General features: G+C 55.5%; 1 protein-coding gene across 1 annotated transcript in view; it reads left to right on the top strand.

The window, feature by feature from the left end:
* PDE4C (phosphodiesterase 4C) overlaps positions 1-19,557 on the top strand; it is a 32,806-nt gene that overhangs the window by 1,993 nt on the left and 11,256 nt on the right. The window contains exons 2-4 of the mRNA XM_042978594.1: positions 1,577-1,873; positions 3,996-4,156; positions 11,032-11,237. Coding sequence (XP_042834528.1) covers positions 4,148-4,156; positions 11,032-11,237 — 215 coding nt within the window. The 5' untranslated portion in view covers positions 1,577-1,873; positions 3,996-4,147. The remainder of the gene's footprint in view (positions 1-1,576; positions 1,874-3,995; positions 4,157-11,031; positions 11,238-19,557) is intronic.

Genomic DNA, 19,557 nt, shown 5'->3' with positions numbered 1-19,557 from the left:
GAGTCCCAGAAGGTTTAGAAGGGTTCCCCAGGGTCGCCTGGCTGGCTCAGTTGGTGGAGCATGAGACTCCTGGTCTCAGGGTGGTGATTTCAAGCCCCACATTGAGGACAGACTTGAAAGAAGGAAAGAAAGAAAGAAAGAAAGAAAGAAAGAAAGAAAGAAAGAAAGAAAAGGAAGAAAGAAAAGAAAGAGAAAAGAAAGGAAGAAGGAAAGAAAAGGAAGGAGGGAAGGAAAAAAAGAAAGAAAGGAAAGAAGGAAGAAAGGAAAGAAGGAAAGAGAAAGAAAAGAAGAAAGAAAAGAAAGAAGGAAAAAGAAAGAAGGAAAGAGAAAGAAAAGAAGAAAGAAAAAGAAGGAAAAGGAAAGAAGGAAAGAAAGGAAGAAAGAAAAGAAAGAGAAAGAAAAGGAAGGAAGGAAAGAAAGGTAGGAAGAAAGAAAAGAAAGGAAGAAAGAAAGAAAGAAAGAAAAGGAAGGAGGGAAGGAAAAAAGAAAGAAAGAGAAAGAAGGGAGAAAGAAAAGAAAGGAAAGAGAAAGAAAAGAGGAAGGAAGAAAAGAAGGAAAAAGAAAGAAGGAAAGAGAAAGAAAAGAAGAAAGAAAAAGAAGGAAAAGGAAAGAAGGAAAGAAAGGAAGAAAGAAAAGAAAGGAAGAAAGGGAAAGAGGGAAGAAAGAAAGAAACAGAAAAGAAAGGAAGGAAGAAAGAAGAAAGAAAGGAAAGGAAGGAGGGAAAGAAAGAAAAGAAGAGAAAAGAAAAGAAAAAAGAGAAAGAGTTCCCCAGCTGGCTGGGTTGCAGCCATTCCCTATATACCGAGGGCCTTTACAGCCCCGAAGCAAGAGTGGGGGCGGGGAGGGCCCCACCCGGGCTGTAACTTTGGCCGTAGAACTTCAGACCAGGGCGCCTCCCGCTTCCCACGGAGCACTCACGTGGTTCGCCAAGTCCTCCAGGTCTCCGGAGAGGCAGGTGTTTACCATCTGGGATAACGGGGAGACCTCAGGAGGGGGGCTGGGGCTGAGGCCACGCCCCCTTGTCCCTAACCATCCCCTCCCTGCCCCCTCAGTGAGTTTTCCCTCCAGTGTTATTTTTTTCCGTGCTCTTGGCGAGCAGGACGGAGAACCGAGCTCCAGCTCAGTGAAAACGACCGGCCGCTACCATCACCTCGAGTGTAGAGGCAGACTTGTTAGAAGGCAAAATTCGGCAGGAATACATCCGAAGACCGAAACGGCTTTATTAATGATTCATGAATTGGGCAGCGTCCCATCTTAGCAGATAGAAAGGAGCTCCGAGGAGCTGTACAAAATGGAAGGCTTTTATAGGCAGAAGTGGGGGGAAGAGAAAGGCAGTTCCCAGCAAAGAGTGGATTGTTTCGGGCAAGTTTACCTTCCTTTGCGAGAAAGCAGAGGAGGGGCATCTAGGAGACAGATTATCTCGCAAGTGCTGACCAGCTACTTCCAGATTGACGGGGTAAAGGTCCCACTCCTGGGCGGGGCGGAAACTGCGATTAGATTAGGTATTAAGTCTTGGTTTGTTGATATGGGGCTTAGCACAAGTGACTCCATTTTGGGCGTGTTTCTCTTTTTACAGACTCCAACGTCCAGGTCCGCATCCTTACTTCGCAGCCCGCCTCCTCAAATTCAGGGGCAACCCCCACCAGCTCCACAAATGTAGGGTTGGAGCCCATCTCCTCCCCACAACCAGAAACGGCCACCCACCCCAGTTCTGGCTCCCCGGGTTCAGAGCTTACCCCTACCTCCCACTCGAGCCCCCCAAGCTCCCCCACCTTGACCTTGCATTGGAGCTCCACTTCTCCCAGCTCGAGACCAGAGCCCTCTTCCATGCCCTCAGCCAGCACTGACGGGACCTCTGTGTCCTCTGGCTCTGGTGAGTACTGGAGGTTTGGGGGTTGGGGAAATGGTTGGGGGTAGCAGGCTGCAGTTCTGGGATTAGCCACCAGGGAGAGACACAGACCTGAGAATGTGTGGAGGAGGGCTTCTCCCCACTCTACCGGGTGTCACCTAAAGCCGCTCAGACCTTCTTTCTTCTATGCACATTTATTAAGCACCTAGTGTGTATCAGGTCCTGTGAGACACAGCTTTGTTGGGAGACAGGTTATAAGTAAATTATTGATTTGTTTATAAAAGAACAAGATAAGCGCGATAAGGGGTCAGAATGTGAATACAAGTGTTTTGAAATTTGTTTTAAACTTTTAACTGTTAAGTAATCTCTACCCCCAGTGTGGGGCTCAAACTCACGACCCGGAGATCAAGAGTCCCGTACTAGGATTGACATTTTTAGTTTTTAAAAATGTATTTATTTTGAGAAAGAGAGGAGGAGCAGGGAGAGGGGCAGAGAGAGAGGGAGAGAGAGAGAATCCTAGCAGGCTCCGTGCTGTCAGCCCAGAGCCCGATGTGGGGCTTGAACTCACAAACCATGAGATCATGACCTGAGCCAAAATCAAGAGTCAGATGCTTAACCGACTGAGCCATCCAGGCACCCCTAGGATTGAATTAAAAAAAAAAAAAAAATTTTTTTTCTTTTTTAACATTTATTTCTTTTTGAGAGACAGAGTGTGAGGCGGGGGAGGGGCAGAGAGAAAGAGAGAGAGAGAGCGAGACACAGAATCCAAAGCAGGCTCCAGGCTCCGAGCCGTCAGCACAGAGCCCGACGCGGGGCTTGAACTCATGACCTGTGAGATTATCACCTGAGCGGAAGTCGGACGCTCAACCGACTGAGCCACCCAGGCGCCCCTAGGATTGAAATTTTTAAAGAACGGTTAGCAAATGTCTCAGTTTAAAGGAGGTGAAGGAGGCAGTCACACAGGTATCTAGCCGGAGAGCAGCCCGGGTAGCTGGCACAGCCCATGAAAAGGTCCTGAGGTAGGACTGTGCCTGGCACATCTGAGGGCCAGTGACAGGGTTGGGACCCACCGAGTGAGTGGGGTGGATGAGTGGGGATACTGGTGGCAGCAGGGAGGGGAGGGTAGTTGCAGGGCATGGCCAGACAGGGCCCTGGGGGTTCAGTAGAAGCCAAGCATTTCTAGGGGGTCTAGAAAAAAAAAACCCCGTCATTCAGAACAGTGTGTTGTCTCAAATGTCCAAAGAACAGCGTGACACAAAGTGTAATGACCTGCCTGAAGTCCTAGGATGGAAACCAGCCTCACAAAGGCTCAAATTTTGCAGGCATCCTCAGAACGTCGCTGCATTTGGGAACAGAATCCTAGATTTGCTTTTTCTCACTTGGCAAGAACTCCTGAGAGTGCCCAACGAGGGCAGCAAAAAACACAGAGCACTGAATGAGTTCCTTATAGACAAATGATTTTCAAAAGGGAAAGGAGAAAATCGTGCTTTAAAAAAAGTTACAGGGGCGCCTGGGTGGCTCAGTTGGTTGAGCGTCCAACTTCCGCTCAGGTCACGATCTCATGGTTTGGGAGTTCGAGCCCCGCGTCTGGCTCTGTGCTGACAGCTCAGAGCCCGCGGCCTGTTTCAGATTCTGTGTCTCCCTCTCTCTCTGCCCCTCCCCCGTTCATGCTCTGTCTCTCTCTGTCCCAAAAATAAATAAAAAAAAAACGTTGAAAAAAAAATAAATGAGCATTAAAAACATTTTTAAAAAACTATATTTAAAAAAAAAAAAAGTTACAGCAGCAGGGCGCCTGGGTGGCTCAGTCCGTTGAGCGTCTGACTCTTGATTTGTGCTCCGGTCATGGGTCTCTCAGTTTGAGAGTTCAAGCCCCGAGTCGGGCTCTGTGCTGACAGTGCAGAGCCTGCTTGGGGGTCTCTTTCTCTCTCTCTCTCTCTCTCTCTCTGCCCCTCCCACGCTCTCTCTCTCTCTCTCTCTCTCAAAACAAATAACTAAACTTAAAAGAAAGTCGCAGCAGCAACAGGAGAGGGAAGTGAGCACGGCTTCCTGGAAGGGATGTAGAAACATCCCTTGGGTGTTTCAGCCTTGGGAGCTGGGGGGGGGGGGGGGGCGGTGTCCAGGGCTGACTCAGGCCTCCTCCCCTCAGCTCTAGGTGACACTGGGGCCCCCGAGTTGCACAGGAACCCAGGCGTGGTGGTGGCTGTGTGTCTGCTGGTGTCCGTCTTGCTCATCGGGTCTGTGCTAATGGCTGTGAGGCGTGGCCACCGTGGTGTGTCTGAGTTCTAGAAGCTGGCTGAGATGTCCACGGTGAGGTGGGGGCTGGGCTGGAGGGATTGCCCTCCCAAGTCCCTGCTGCAGACCCTGCTTGTGCCTGAACGTTCTCTCGTGTGTGTTCCTCCCCCAGGAGACAGCGAGCCAAAGGTCCTCCTTTGCCCATCACCCACCAGAGTGATCTCCGTGGGGCCAAGGGAGAAGGGGGCTTGGAGGGGGTAGAGCACCCGGGGAGGGGCTAGGCTTGCCAGAATAAAGCCCTTGTGTTCCTCTGTGGCCTCCCGAGTCATGGACTGCTGTGACAAACGCTTCTGAGTGTCTACTATGTGCTGGGGTCATAGTGGGGACCATTTCTCCACCCTCGTGGGGCCCACAGTCTCAAATATGGGGACAGACAATAGCCAGGGAATCAAATGACATCACTTCAGGTGGCGAAGAGGGTCACGGAGTCACAGACTGGGGTTGTGGCCGAATCACAAGGGGCCTTGTGTCCAGGTTTCCTGAGAGGGCGGTGAGGGGTGGTGGGAAGGAGCCACCCTGGAGAAAGCTGGGAGGGGATCCCAGGAAACAGGCACAGCAAATGCAAATGTCCTGCGGTAGGAAGAACTCGCGGCGTTTGGGAAACAACACGGAAGTAAGTGAAGTCGGGGTAGGATAAGGGAGACGTGAGTGGGGGGCCGCGCTGGCTGTGCGAAGGAGTGTGTGTCTTAGAATGGAAAGATTTGACCAGCTCAGACCAGCTTTACATCACGGGGGAGTTTCCAGCCAGGAAGTTCCAGAATCTAGTAGGTCCTCCTTCCAGTCTTGAGGCGGACAAAGCAGCAGGGGGAGAAGGCTCTCCAGGAGGCAGGCACGGCCTGTGCAAAGGCTTGGGGGCAGGAAGGCACCAGAAGCACGCAGAGAACATGGAGTCACAATGGCTCCCCCACCTCGGCCCTGCTTCCTGAGCCTGGGCCCCACTCTCTCCTCCCATTGTGCAGGAGGGAAAACGGTCCAGGGAGCGGCAGGCCTGGGGGTGGGACCTTTGGTGGGTCAGTGGGTTCTTCCTGCTTCCACCGGCCCCATCCCCAGGACCATCCGGGCCTCTCTAGCCAGAGTGGGATATGGAGGCTCCAGGCCATGCCTTGGCCAGGACTCCGGCCTGGAGCTGCCCCCTCAAGGCTGGGTTTACCCTTCTGTGAAATGGGTGGTGACAGAGGTGGGAGGTCAAGGTCACACAGCACAGGGGGGGTGAAGCCTGCCCCGGGGACAGGGTCATGCTCTAATGATTTTTGGGGGCAGAGGGACGGCAGGGCCTCCCCGGCAGGCGGCTGTTCTGGTGACACATTAACCTGCAGTAGCTCGAGAGGTGACGGCACCACACAAACCCCTTTCCTCTGGCCACAGCCCCTCCCACCCAACCCCAGGGTGGGGGGGGGGGGTGCTGGTTCCACTGAAGCTCCAGTCCCTGCTGTTTGTGAAGAGGGCATTGACCAGAGAGGGTCATCGATCTGCCTAGAGTGGCACAGTGTGATGACCAGCTTTCCTGGAGCCTCCAGGGACCCCCCAGAGGGCCACCCCCAAACTCCTGAGGCCACACCTCATGGGCTATGCTGTGAAGCATGTGTCCCAGACCCTGAGCGGGTAAAATCTTTCCATTCTTACTCAGATCTGCACCTCTCTCCGTCTCTCCTCTCTGTCTCTCCCTATCTGTCTCTTTTTGTCTCTGTGTGTCTCTCCCTTTCTTTCTCTCTTTCTCTTTCTTTGGCTCTTCATGTTTCCATCTCTCTGTCTCTCTTACAAACACGGGAACAATTAAACCTAACACCCCACCCTCCCTGAGCCTACCTCCCCCTTCACACACACATACACTTGGTCACACTCCATGTTGGGAACCCCCCCACACTCTCCCCCGTCACTCTGCCTGCCACCCCCTGGCTCTGTCCTCAGGGTGGTATATGGGTGTGTCCTGTCTGAGCCTGGCACTCAGACAGTTAAGGGGCTCCGCCGGGATGGGGGGGGGGGACCCTGAGCCGCCCACTTGGGCAGGTCCAGTCCTCCCTTCCTCCACTCCCAGGGAGATCACGGGACTCAGGCAGGACTCAGCGGTGGCAGTGAGTGCCAGGCCTGCCCGGGGCCTAGCAGGGCCTTGTGTGAGTTTGGGGAGTTCTCAGCCAGTGGACTTGGGTCCCTGAATCCATCAGAGCTGGGCTGGGAGCTGAATGGATCCCCCATGGGGCCCGGGGCCAGGGGACTTCTTCCCGAAGGTCCTTATGCTCCAAGGCTGCTGACCCTGGCACGGAGGGAGCAGGAGGCTTGGGGAGTGTGCGTAGGCATCGGGGCCTGCTGTCCCTGGATAGGGGCCCCTGCAGAGTTCTGGGGGGGGGGTGTCCCACACTGGCACCTGTGGTATGGCCCGGGCTACCTTGATTGAGTATCTGTGGGCTCTGAGAGAGGGTACAGGGTGTGGGATGAGCCCCCTGTCTGGGGGGAGTCTCACAGGGGTACGGCTGGGCTCTCGGGGCCTCAGGGATCTCACATCTGTCTCCCCGGGCTCAGAGATGCCTGCAGGATGAGGCGCAGCGGGACAGCACTGTCCTTCCTGCTCAGTGAGGTGAGTGGGGGCTGGGGGCTGGGGGGCGGGCTGTCCAGGCCGTCGGGGAGGGGGTCACAGTATGTCCCCTACTGGAAACACCCAGAGTTGCCTGGGGGCCTACTGACAGATAGGGAAACCGAGGCCCAGAGAGGTCACTAGGAGTCTGGGATGCAATCCAGGTGTCCAGCCCAGGGCCGCAGCCAGTGGCTTTAGGAGCAGGAGACCAGTAGAGGAGGAGGGAGCAGCAGGGAGCCTTGGGGTCTGGATGTGAGGTTTTGACTGCCCAAGGGAAGGAGGCCTGGGTGCCCTCAGTCCAGGGAGGATAGGAGGTCACACCTTAGGGACGGGGCCAACGACCTCATTCCGGGAAACTGAGGTAGTAAGCAGAGAACCCAGCACGGGCTGACTTTGAATCCCAGGCTGATCACCAAGGCCTGAGTGACTGATAAACTGGAACTCTGTTTGCTTATATTAAAAAAAAGGGCAGGGGCTACAATTGTGTGGTTTGAGAGAGGTCAGTATGAGCTGGTCCCCTGCAGCAGGCAAGGTCCCACATGCCTTAACTCATTTATCCACAGCCCAGCTGTCTATGCAAGGAGAATAAGGATGAGGGTAGTCCCAGTTTGCAGATGAGGAAACTGAGGCACAGAGAGGCTATCCCTCCCTCAAAGTGAGTGGCCAACTGAGATTTGAACCTGGGCCTTTGGGACCCTTGTCTGCACTCTGAACCCCACTGCCGAGCCCCCCAATGTTTCTACCACCCAAGATCCTCCCGTTCCTCCTTTTTTTTTTTTTTTTAATGTTTTTATTTATTTTTGAGACAGAGAATGAGCAGGGGAGGGGCAGAGAGAGAGGGAGACACAGAATCTGAAGCAGGCTCCAGGCTCTGAGCTGTCAGCGCAGGACTGTGAGATCATGACCTGAGCTGAAGTCGGACGCTTAACCGACTGAGCCACCCAGACACCCCCTCCCGTTCCTCCTTTTTAACGTGGTGTGTGGGGAGGCCCTGGTCAGGCCCCAGCGAGCCCTGGCAGCCAGCTCCTTCTCTGAGTCACACCTTCTTCCTCTGTGCAGAGGGGACCCCCCCCCCACCATGTTCCCCCAAAGCACACAATTTCCCAGGAGGTGACATTTAAGTTGAATAAATGAAAACAAGCAGCCAGCCTTGAGGGAGAGCTGGGGGAAGGGCGTTCCCTGCAGAGGGCAGAGCAGTGTAAAGGTCCTGAGGCAGGTTTAGGTGGGGTTGGGGCCAGCTGAGCTACGGGGAGATGGAGGAAGGTGAGAGGCAGCTGTGGGTAGGGCCTGGGGCAGGTGGGGTCTCAGGGGCTTCTGAGAATTTGTTCTAGGGGTGCTGGGAACCACGGGACAGTAGGGAGCAGGCGAGAGACAGTTTAGGGTTTGTCTTAGAGGCAGGACTCGGGGCTTGCAGCCAGGGCTGGCTCATATCGAGATCTTGGGCACAGGCGAGAAAGACAGCTTCTCGGCCTCCCTCCAAGCCCTTCCCCCTCCTCCCCCGAGGCTTTCTGTCCCCTTGCCAGCCTCTTAACAGGGAAAGCAATTAGTCTGGAGTGGCAGTTTGATTCATGCTGCAGCTGAGAGGCCAGGAGGACCGTCCCCTCTCCAGCCTACAGCTCTGAGAGTGCCCCACTCTTGCCCCAGCCCTGGTCCAGACGGGGGAAGGTCAACCACTCCCCACAGGGCCTGTCTTTCCTGTTTTACCCTAAAACCAGCCTGGCCCCCCACAAGCCCAGACCCAAACATCCAGCCGCCTCCACTGGCTTCCCCGGGGAGGGTCACATGATATTTAAACCAAGCCCTAATTATCATACTCCCCCCCGCCCCCCGCCAATCTTCCCCATCCAGGTGGCCCCACCCACCCAGGTAACTATGTGGCTATTATCCGGTAAAGGACTGGTCACCCATCATAATCATGACGTACCCTTGAATCCCCTTGAACATCCATGGCCATGGCCCATCCCTCAGCCTCCAAAACATATCCCAAATCCACCCGTGGGCCCCACCGTGATCCTGACCTACGAGATGCTGCCCCAGCCTTTACCCTGCCCCCGACCGTCCCTTTGCCCTGAGATCAACACAGGAGGCTTCTTAAAAACGATAAAGCAACTCACATCCCTCAGAAGTTCTCAATCCACTCCCATAATCAACTCCCAACTCCTCATCCCACCCCCGAGCCTCTGTATCAACTCCCCACCCACTCATCTCCCACACTCCACTCCAGCCCCTCTGCTGTTCCTCAAACCCGCCAGCTCAGTCGTACCTCAGGGGCTTTGCACATGCTGTTCCCTGTGCCTGGTATGCTTTTGCTCTAGCTTTCTCCTGGATAGCTCCTTCTTTCAGATCTCAGTTCAAAGTTGCCTCTTCAGAGAGGCCCCTAACTACGCCTGAGCAACATTATCCGTCCCCCTCACCCCATCACTCTCCAGGCTATGACACAGTTTCATTTTCTTTCTAGCACAATGGGAACTTTTCTTTTCTTTTTCTTTTTTTTTTTTTTTTTGGAATGAATAAATGAGTGAGTATGAATGTGGGCAGGTGGTTTCTCCATCTGGAACTGAGCTTCCCCAAGAAGAAAATGGGCAGGTGACATCCCAGTGGGCTTCCTGTTCTGGGAGGGACCCAATGCATCCACACACCCCACCCTCTGATTTCCCTGCACATCCTCCCAGCTACCACAAAACCTCCCAGGGGAGGCCCAGTGCTGAACACTTAGATTTCTACATTAGAATTCAGGTGCTCCTGGGAGAGGGTTATGCTCGTATGGGGTTGGAAGTGAGGGGACCGGTTAAGTATCCTGGGTCCTAGAAGGATCAGATCTGTGCAAAGAGTTCAGTGGGGCTGGCGGGGCGGGGGAGCTGAGCAGTCCCTGGCTCTGTGACTCTCAGCCAGTCATTTCCTCTTCCTCCGTGAAGAAATAAATGCCCTGCAGAAACATGGCTTATAGAGGCGCAACTGATGTGTGTTCCTCGTACCTTTTTCCTGCTTCCCCTTGCCCTAGCTCTGGCCCTGATGTGCCATATTGTCTTGGACCTCGGTTTTCCTATGTGAATGTCTGATGGTCGAGATAGACTAATTGGTGAGGCTTAGTGGCAGAGCAGGAGAAGGCTGGGCTGCCCCTCTGAGCTCCACCTCTCCCACATCCCATTTACTCCTTTGATCCCCCAGTGCGTGAGTGCATGTGCACACACACACACACACACACACCCAAGGCTGTGAATTCCAAGACCTGGAGTCAGCACCACTGACAGGTCTCAGACTGTGACTGGAACATGTGGGCCTGTCCTTTTATTATCAACACCGCCAAATGATTGGTATCACTTCCATCCCATTTCACAGATGGGAACACTGAGGCATGCTTTCCCCTACACCACGTGGCACGGGGTGAAGCCAGTTGTGTTGGGCTGGAAAGCTCACCCTTGCTGATTCATCGGTTCGTTCTGATTCTGTTTGATTTTCAAATGTCTCAAGTGTTTCCTCAGGACATGCTTGCCAACACCCTCTCATCTAATTTCCCCTGCTCAGTTCTTCCTTCAGGAAATGAGGCACCACAGCTCCGAATTCAGGATTTATTTGCCAACAGCAAACGTGGGCATTTTCTTCATCTCTGAGCCTCAGTTTCCTTGTTTGTAAAATGAGGACGATGGGGAGGGGGTGCCTGGCTGGCACATGCGATCAGCATGCGATCTCGATCTCGGGGTTGTGAATTTGGGTCTAGAGACCCACATTGGGTCTAGAGATTATTTTAAAAAATAAAATCTCTAAAAAATTTTTTTCAAATAAAATGAGGATAATGGTCTATGTACTAGCCCTGTTGTGCCCTTGTGAACTAACCCGTGAGGGATCCTTAGAACAGCATCTACGCGCAGTGAGTGTGCAAGAAAGGTTAGCTATTGGCATTGTTGTTATTCACTTGTCCGTGTGCGGCATGTTTTATTTTTATGTTTTAATAAAAAATATAATATGATAGAAAATCACTAGAGTATTCTTATATTAAATAGCAGTATATATTATAGAATGTTATCAATAATAAATATACTACGTACTAATTGATTAATAAATAAATATTGCTGCAATGCCCGCTGTGGGCCAGGACCACTCATATTCTGCGGGTCTGAGATCCACACGCCCATTTCATAGATGAGGAAACTGAGACTCAGAGATGTAAATTCACTCAGGGAGAAAGTAGGACCAACATACGGCTCTCTGGTCTAGTCCAGGAATCTGGGTGAGGGCATCTCAGACTCTCCTCACGGTCCCCTGGGCCCCGGAGAGGCACCTTGCCTGGGAACTTGCTGACGTCTCACCACTGTCTCCCCAGCGGGTCCGAGAGTCGGTGGATTCTGGCTTGGCTCCCATAAGCCCGCTTGGCAGTGGTCTCGTCCGGAGAAGATTCTCAGGGACCCCATTGCTGCCGCCGCTGTCAAGCCGCCTTGGAACCCCTGGAGAGGGTGAGCCCAGTGCCCGTGTGGTGTTCACCATCGAGGCTCGAGGAACAGAGCAAAGCCACAGTCCGGGCCCAAGCAGGTGAGGAGGCAGATGGGGATGAAGGGGGCCAGTCTCAGGAGAGAGACAATGCCTCGTCTAGCTGAACCTTTCTCTAACCTGTTCAGAAAACATTTGTTAAGTACCTACTATGTGTCAGGCCCTGTATCGGTAACACAGCCACGGGCAAACAGGGGCTCACAGGCTGCTGATGGAGACAGACTCATACCAGTTGGAGAGATCAGAGCGCCATGGGAGTCCAGAGGAGGTTTCTGACCCTGCATTGGGGGGTACGGGGTGAGGAAAGGACCACTTGGAGGAAGTGGCATCTGAGTTTAGCATGAAGGATTCAGCGAAGTCAGCCACAGAAGGGCAGGGAAGCATACGCCAGTTAGAAGGAACAGAATGTGCAAAGCACATCTCAAGGAGACCAGGTGTGCGCAGAGCTGAACACAGATCAGTGTAACTGGAGGATGGGAGGGGAGCCTGCGGCTGTTGGCAGGGGCTGGACCACATAAGACCTCATGGTGTGCAACGGGGAGCCATGGGTGGGTTTTCAAGTGAGTGAGTTGGTCAGATTGGCACTTAAAAAATTCTCTGTGACTACTGAGTAGAATTGTCAAGGGCAGAGGTAGAAGCAGCAAGAGCCCAATGAAGACGCCTGGGCAGTTCTGGGCAGGAGATGGTGGTACGTAGACCAAGGTGGAGCCATGGGCTGGAGAGAAGTAGGCAGATACAGAAGTTATTTACGAGGTAGACAAACCAAGCATTGGTGGACACCAGCAGGAGTAAAAGGCTAGGGGGACTGGTGTGGACAGCTCCTAGTCTTTGACCCTTCACAGGTGACATCCCTTTTCACCCTCCCAACAATGCCAGGATGTAGGACACGAACATTATCCCCACTTTCCAGAATAGAAAACAGGCTGGGGGGGGTGGGTGGAGTGACAGCCAGCCAGTGGGAGAACCCATGTTCCCTGCCAATGGACCAAGTTATCTCCCACTATCAGCTTTAGAGGGCAGGGGGCTGAGAGGAAGGGCAATGACTGAGCCATGAAAGTAAAGTACATAGAAGAGTTGTTTGTGCTGAACCCAGTCTGTTTGGCCAAACATGTCCCCTTTCTCCAACCTGGGGCCACAACTAGGGTAGAGGGTGGTCTCCATGAGAAATATCCTTGAAATGGCCTTCTGAGATCATGGCTCTTCCTGCCCCCAAATCTACTGCACCAAGTGGCCCCAAATGCATCCCTGCCCCGGCCCAGAGACTGCACCCACCAACCCGGCCCTGCTCTTGTCCATGTCTGCTTCTGTTAACCATAATAGAAAATGTTCTCACCCTCCCTCTGCCACTTACCAGGAAATTACTCCTGGGATTAGGATGTCTGGTGGGTAGGGCCTTGAGTTTCTAGAACTGGGGAAGGGAGGGGCAGGCCTGGGATTTGAGGGCAGGAATCATGGCTGTGAGGTGGGGCCCAAGGCATAGTGGGACGAATGAGATCCCACCATTTCCGCCGAGGGTCTAGGCGTTGGTGTGGCTATGAAAGCGTGCCCCTCTCTACCCACCTCCGCTGTTGTCAGCCCCGACTAGACGCAGTTTCTGTGTGCCCACCCCAGGGATGGGAGGGCCCTGTTACAGCCCTCCCCATTTCTCTGCCCTTCCCGGATCCCTGCCCTGTGTGAGTAGGGGCTTCAGGGCTCCCAGGAGACCCCATCTGGGACTGAACTGCTAATCCCACCTTCCTGAGCTTGACAGAGAAACACCATCTGTGCCTACTTCTGAAGACCAGAGCCCTTGACTCTGCTTCCAGACTGCTCCTTGCTACAGTCATTGGGGAGGGTTGAGGACCCGCCGCTGCTCAGCTTTCAGCACCTCCTGGGCGGACGACGCCCCGGTGTGGAGGTGTTCCTGAACCCCTGTCTCTGCGCTTTCCTGCAGCTAGCTCCTCGCATCTCATCCACCCGGAGTCCCTGAATCTACCTTCCCCTTCAGCACCAGGAGAAGGGACAGAGCCTTAGCGCTGGGGAATCTCCAGAGCCCCTGTCTCCCAGCTCTCCATTCGGCAGCAACAGGGAGGACAATCTCTGTCTTCACTCCAAGCTCATGTCTTGACCCTTTTTCACTCGGCACTAGAGGGGAGGACAGCAAACCATTTTCTGCTCTCGGGGTATCCCCAGCCCCTGTTTCCAACCCCCACCCCCAAGTTCTTCTTTCCGTGCTATCCTTCAGCACCATCTGGGCAAGGACAGCTCCTTGGTGTCAGCCCCACCTTGAGTCCCTGTTTCTACCTTCTCCCGCCTCAGCACCTCCGGCGCGGACAGCTGCTCGCTGTCGCCTCCACCCCCGGTCCTGGCCCGACCCGGGCGGGCGCAGATACTCCTCGTTCTCGGGGCTCCCGTGCCCTGCTCTCTCTGCTCCCTGCTCTCCCTGCCGCCTTCTTCTGGCGCATGGAGACCCCAGGGGTCCAAGAAGGGGAGGAGGCATCCAGCGAGCTGAGGCGCGTTCGCAGCCGCCAAGGCATAGCCAGACCCCCGAAGCACTTGTGGCGTCAGCCCCGGCGCCCCATCCGCATCCAGCAGCGCTTCTACTCGGACCCGGACAAGTCCGCGGGCCGCAGTGAGCGGGACCGGAGCCCGCGGCCCGGGCTCGAGAAGTCGCTGCGCTCCTGGCCCACCTCCTTCTACAGGCGGTAGGTGGGCGGGGGCAGGGCACTCCCAAGGCGTGGGGGAGGGGCGCGCGGGGCCTGGCGGGAGTGGGGGAGGGTCCTTGCTTCTCCAGGGGCGGGGGTCTCTGCTGCTTGGCTTGAGGCCGGTTCTTTGGAGGAAAAAGCTGCTCTTTATGCGGGTTGGAGCTGGAGGGTTGTGCTTATGGGTTTGTGACTGGTTGTGTTAAGGTGCAGTTACATCTGAGTGTGTGTCTGAGTCTGAGCAGTTGCACCCGTGTGTACTCCGACCTGTTGTGCGTGTCCAGAGCCAGCTGTGTCTGTGGCTGACCGGACGCGTTTGGGTGTGCGTACATCGCTGCGTACGTGCCTATGTGTTTCCCCTTGTGGTGCCCACGGGTGTGTGACTGAGGGTGATCTCACTCTGACCCAGCTGGGTGTCCGAGGGTCCTCCAGATCTTGGAATGTCCTGGGACGTTTGTGGGGTTGGTGGTCACCGTGAGTATCTGAGGGCACCTTGGGGAGTGTGTATGAGAGGACCAGGGCAGGTTATCCACAGCGCTGGGGGAAGGAGCTTCTCTGTGGTCTGTCTGGCCACCCCTCTCCACCCTGCCCCCTGTGACCTGGGGAGGAGAAGAGCCTCTTGGGGAGACTGAACACAGCATGCTTTTTCCACATCAAAAGGGATGGGGTGGAGATGGGGGGGGGGTAAAAAGGGAGGGCTGCTGCTCCTTTTTCACATAAACCAAGGGGGTGGCAGGCAGGGGAATAAGACAGAAAACGAACACAGAGAGGTAAAGCGGGGGGCCTTAGAGGGACCAGAGTTGGGAGTCTCAGGGCTAGAAGTCTGAGGAGGTGGAGGGTTGAGAAGCAGGATCTAGAAACCCCAGGCCTTCCTTGAATGGGAGTGGGAGCCACCTGACTCTAGGCCAGATCTAGAGTCCTGGGTTTGAGGCCAGGCAGGGTGACGTCAGATGAGTTGCTTTCCTCTCTGGATCTTGATTTTCATTTTTCCCACTTTGGCCCATGGACCTCCTGGGGCCACTAACTTCTTACTTGGCCGACAAGCCTGGACTAACACTCCCAGCCTGGTCCTCTAGCAGCTCTGGGAGACATCTGGGGCAGATGGGCCCCATGGCCCAGAGGATTTGGAGCTGTTCCCAGGTGACCCAGCAGGCCCCATGCCCCCACCAGCCCCCGCCCCCCATCCCTCAGCTCCTCCTGTCCCCACTCCCAGTGACTCATGATTTTCCATCTTCAAGAAAGAACAAACAGACGGGTTTGGGCCCATCTAGGGGGAGACTCCAAGTGGCTCCGGAAGGCAGGGGACTGTGTTCCTCTGAGTGTGTGTGCATGTGCATCATGTGCATATATATGCCGGTGTGTGGGGGAGGGTCTCAGCCCTCGGGGAAGCTGGGTTCAAGGCTAACCTGCTGTGTGGTCCTGAAAAAGTGGCAATGCTTCTTTGAACAGCAGTGTTGACAGTGAGATGCAAACACGAATCTGTACTTTCTACATTTTGTCTTGAACTTTCTGTGTGGGAGCCTCGTTCCCCAGCTCTGGCTGTCCTCCCTACTGCCCCAGGCAGATCATGTGGTCTGGGAGGATGCTAGCATCTGGTTCAGCAAGCGTTTATTAAGCACCTACTATGTGCCAGGCTCCAGTACTATGTACTGGAGACTCAGCCATGGGTAAACAGGTGCTGACAGGTGCTGACAGGTGAGGTGGAGATACTCACACCAGGGGGAAACAGCAGAGTGACCTGTGTTGCAATGGGGAGAGGTCAGGGTGCCAGGGGAGCTCAGAGGAGGCTTCTGATCCAGCATGGGGCAGGCAGGGGGGTGAGAAAAGATGGTTTGGAACAGGTGGCATCTAAGCTTAAACTGAAGGATGAAGAGAATTTAGCCAGCGAGAATGAAGGGAAGGATATGGCGAGCAGAATGAATAGAATGTGCCAAGCCTCAGAGTCAAAGAGGACCAGAACAGCTCTGTGAAGAGCTGAACGCAGATCACTGTGGCCGGAGGGTGGGAGGGGAACCTCTCTTATTCATTTACATACTGAGTGCCACACACCGAGGGCACACTGTGAGCAAAGGCATGTCCTTCCTGCCTTTGAGGGTCTAGTGGGCGAGGCAGATCCAGATCAAATAATCATGGCAGGAAATGTGAAACTGTACCTATGAGAGAAGGACGCTCAGAGGATATTTGCCCATCTAGTTAGGGAGGGCTTCCTGGAGGGGGTCGTGCTCCAGTTATGACCTGAAACACGAACAGTCAGCCGGAGAAAAGCATTTGGGCACAGGCATGGGGTGGGAATGAACCTGGTTGGTTCAAGGAAAAGTAAGGAGGGGGGAAGAGGCTGGAGCAGAGGGAGCCAAGAGGAAGGAGGGGGGTGAGGGAGGCTCAGACCTCAAAAGGTTCAGACCATACAAGGCATTCAGAGAGGTGGGGGTTGAGACAGAAGGGCAACGGGGCGCCATGGAAAGGGTCTGGAGCAGAGGAGGGTGAGATCTGCCCCATGTGAGCATCTATAACTGGAACTCAGCCCCCACCCTCCTCCCTTTGTCTAGACTCTCCGTGGGGACTTCGGCAAGTCGTGGCTCCTCTCCAGACCTCAGTTTACTTGTCTGTAAAATGGGCACAACAGCACCCATCTCACTGGGGCCACCTGGTGGCAGAGGAAAAAAGTGTCTGCCCAGGGAAGGAATGCTCAAAGGGGGTGCGGGGGCGGGGGGGGGGGGTGGATTCCAGTGATATGTTAAGGGCCCTGGAGTGCTGGGCACTTCCTCAGGTCATGCAGCACACAGGGACAAAGTCAAGGTGGGAGTCCTCACGTCCACCGCTCCTTCAGCCTCAGCTCTTTACCCGGCTGGGTTCGGGGCCTCCCGCAGTCAAGCCGGCCAGGCTTCAGTTTCTCCATCCCAAAAGCTATTAATAGAGCATTACTGTTAAAACTGTTAATAAAATATTTAAAGTTGAATCTATTAATGTTTCAAACCATTAAACTGTTAAAACTTTTGATCAAACATGAATGTCAGAGTAGCCTCTGGGACTCCAGAGGGGCTGGAGCCAGTTAAGCATTAAGTGGGAGAGGGCACAAGCTAGGGAGCCCTCCTGCCTCGGCTTGAATGACCCTGGCCCCACCACTCCCCCAGACAAGTGAACACCGCCTCTCTGTGCCTCAATTTCCCCATCGGCAAAATGAGCACGATAGTCCCCACTTTGTAGAGTTTGCTCTGAAAATCAACTGACTTTTACATGCACAGCCCTTGGCTCAGCTCCAGGCTAGTAGGAAGCAGTTTGGGTCGATGCATTTCGTCTTAGCTCTCCATTTCGTGTCTGTGACTTCTGGGGAGGGACTGAGTCTCTCCGTGCCTCAGTTTCTCCTTGGGGACACCAGGCAATTCCAAGCCCCTCCCACGGGGCCGAGGTGATATCAAGGCTCCCCTGACCCTGTCCCCAGTGCCTCCACCAGGCTGATCCTGGCGGCCTCTATCCCCTGGGGACCGGCTATAATTAGGTCCAGCCACAGCAACTACAGATGGTATTTTTGTCTTGGGACAGCAAGTCTGGTTCCCACCAGGTGTCCGGTTGCAGGGCCATGGGAGCAGGAGGGGGTTCCCAGCCAGGTCCTTGAGACTCTCTGCACTCCTGAGCCCCAGCGGGACCCTACTTCTCTGAGCCTCCGCCTTCTCACCTGTACAATGGGGACAACGGGATGGTTGGGAGTCAGGAGAGAGTCAGAGTTCTCCTGCCTGTAGCACCTCAGGCGTCCCCGCTGAAGCTCTAACCACCGCCATTGTATCTCACATTCCCCTAGGAGTGCCAGAAAGGGGGGTGCCGTTTGTCTAAGGACCCCAAAACTCATGAAGTGCCCTGGGGCAAAGCCCAGGCGGGGGAGGGGGTGTCATCCCACAGCAGGGACACAGATGCACTTAGAGCTGCCTCTGCCTAAAACATGGGCATTCGAGGTCCTGCCTCCGAGTGTGATACCCTGAGACTTGGTTTCCTTTCCTATGGAATGGGGCAGGGCCATCCCAGTGCCAGCATTCAGAGGATAGAACACCTGCTACAGACCCCTGGAAACCCCCAGACACACACCTCCCTTTCCAGGCCCCCTGGGGTCCCTCCTGGGGCAGAGGAAAGGCAGTTGATGCTTCACAGACGGAAGACCTGGCGAGAGTGGAGTGCGGATGTTTGTCTAGTAGGAACAGCAAAAGAGAGGAAAGGATCCAGAGACGGGGCCTGGGGAATGTCAGAGTGGGTGGGGGTCATGCGGGGCCTAGTGGAGGGGGACTCAGAGAGGGGGAGCTGGGTTTGAACCCCGCTGCCCTGCAGCAAAGCCTTGTGCCTGTTACTACCTCCCTCCAAGCCTGTTTCTCCACCTGGCAAAGGGTTAAGGGTCTGTAGTTGCTGGGCAGCGCCGAGTGGCTCCAGGCCTCATTGTCTCCGTATGGGAAATGGGCAGAGGGGCGCTGGAAGCCCTGCGTGAGACGCGGGCAGCCCCTCGGTAAACTCCGTGCCTCTGTGACCCTCTCACAAAGGGGGACGCTTCCCTTACTGACTTCCGCATTTCACTCTTTTCAGCCAAGTTACCAACCCCAGAAGCTGCTCTAATTAGGGACATTTAGGCAGAGAGAAGTGGCGTAAGATCCGGGTTCTGGGACCCACGGGGCCACCCCCAAAGGGAGGGAGCAGAGAGTCGCGTCCAGCTCAGTGCCTCAGTTTCCCCCATTGGTCCCGGTGGGGGCATCAAGGAGAGGTCCCGCGGCGAGGCGGGGCCAGTGCGCCCTCTGCCCCCCCTCCCCGCCGGGCCCCGCCCCCGCGGCTGTCCAGAAAAGGTCCCGCGCAGCCCGCGCTGGGTGCAGCCTCCATGCGGTCTTGGCGATGCAGGGACCCCCCGCGCCCGCCCCGGCCCCCGGGCCCGGCTCTCCCCGGGGCTCCCCTCGCGGCTCCCCGGGCTCTTCCGGAAGCTCCTGGTGAACCAGAGTATCCGCCTGCAGCGGCGCTTCACTGTGGCCCATCCGCTGTGGTGAGGCGAGAAGGAGGGCCTGGCGGGGGTCGCCAGAACCGCCAGGCCGGAGGTGGGAAGGGCAGAGTCAGGGACAGCTGGAGCCGGGTGGGGAATCCGGGTAGGGATGCTCTGCCCCTCCCTCTCTTTCTCGGGATCTCTCTCCCTCTGCCCGCTCTCGGTCTCTCGTACTTGGAGACTCTTTCTCCATTTCTGTCTCCCTCCACCCGCTGCCTGTCCACATGCCCTGGGGACCAGCGTCTGTCCCTTTCCAGATGTGCAGCCCCGAGCCGGACGGGCTGAGGCTCACGTCTCCTCCTGACCCTCGTCGGCCGGGGCAGGCGGGCTGAACGCCCTGGCGGTGAGGGGAGGAGGAAATGACTCCTCCCCTTGGTCTCGCTCCCCAGTCGGGTCCCGGAGCCAGCGACTAGATGGCCCCCGGGGAGGAGGGGGGGGGCTCACACTAAGCCTTCGGCGTCTACAGATGAAGACCTGATTTGACGGGGCCCTCGAAACAGGGCGTTCGCAGCGTAAGCGGGAGAGTTGTGTGTCCCCCGGTGAAAGCGGACCTGCCCTCGCGGAGCGCTGGCTCCGCGCAGCCCCACACGCGTCCTACAAAGACTCGACCCACTGTTCGGGTTCGAACCCCGACCCCTTCAGGAAGCTGTGACCTCGTGGGGCTCGGGGGCGAGGC

Source organism: Panthera tigris, chromosome A2 (assembly GCF_018350195.1).
Source record: "Panthera tigris isolate Pti1 chromosome A2, P.tigris_Pti1_mat1.1, whole genome shotgun sequence".
Classification (NCBI taxonomy): Eukaryota; Metazoa; Chordata; class Mammalia; order Carnivora; family Felidae; genus Panthera; species Panthera tigris.
This window is presented reverse-complemented; position numbering and strand designations above follow the sequence as displayed.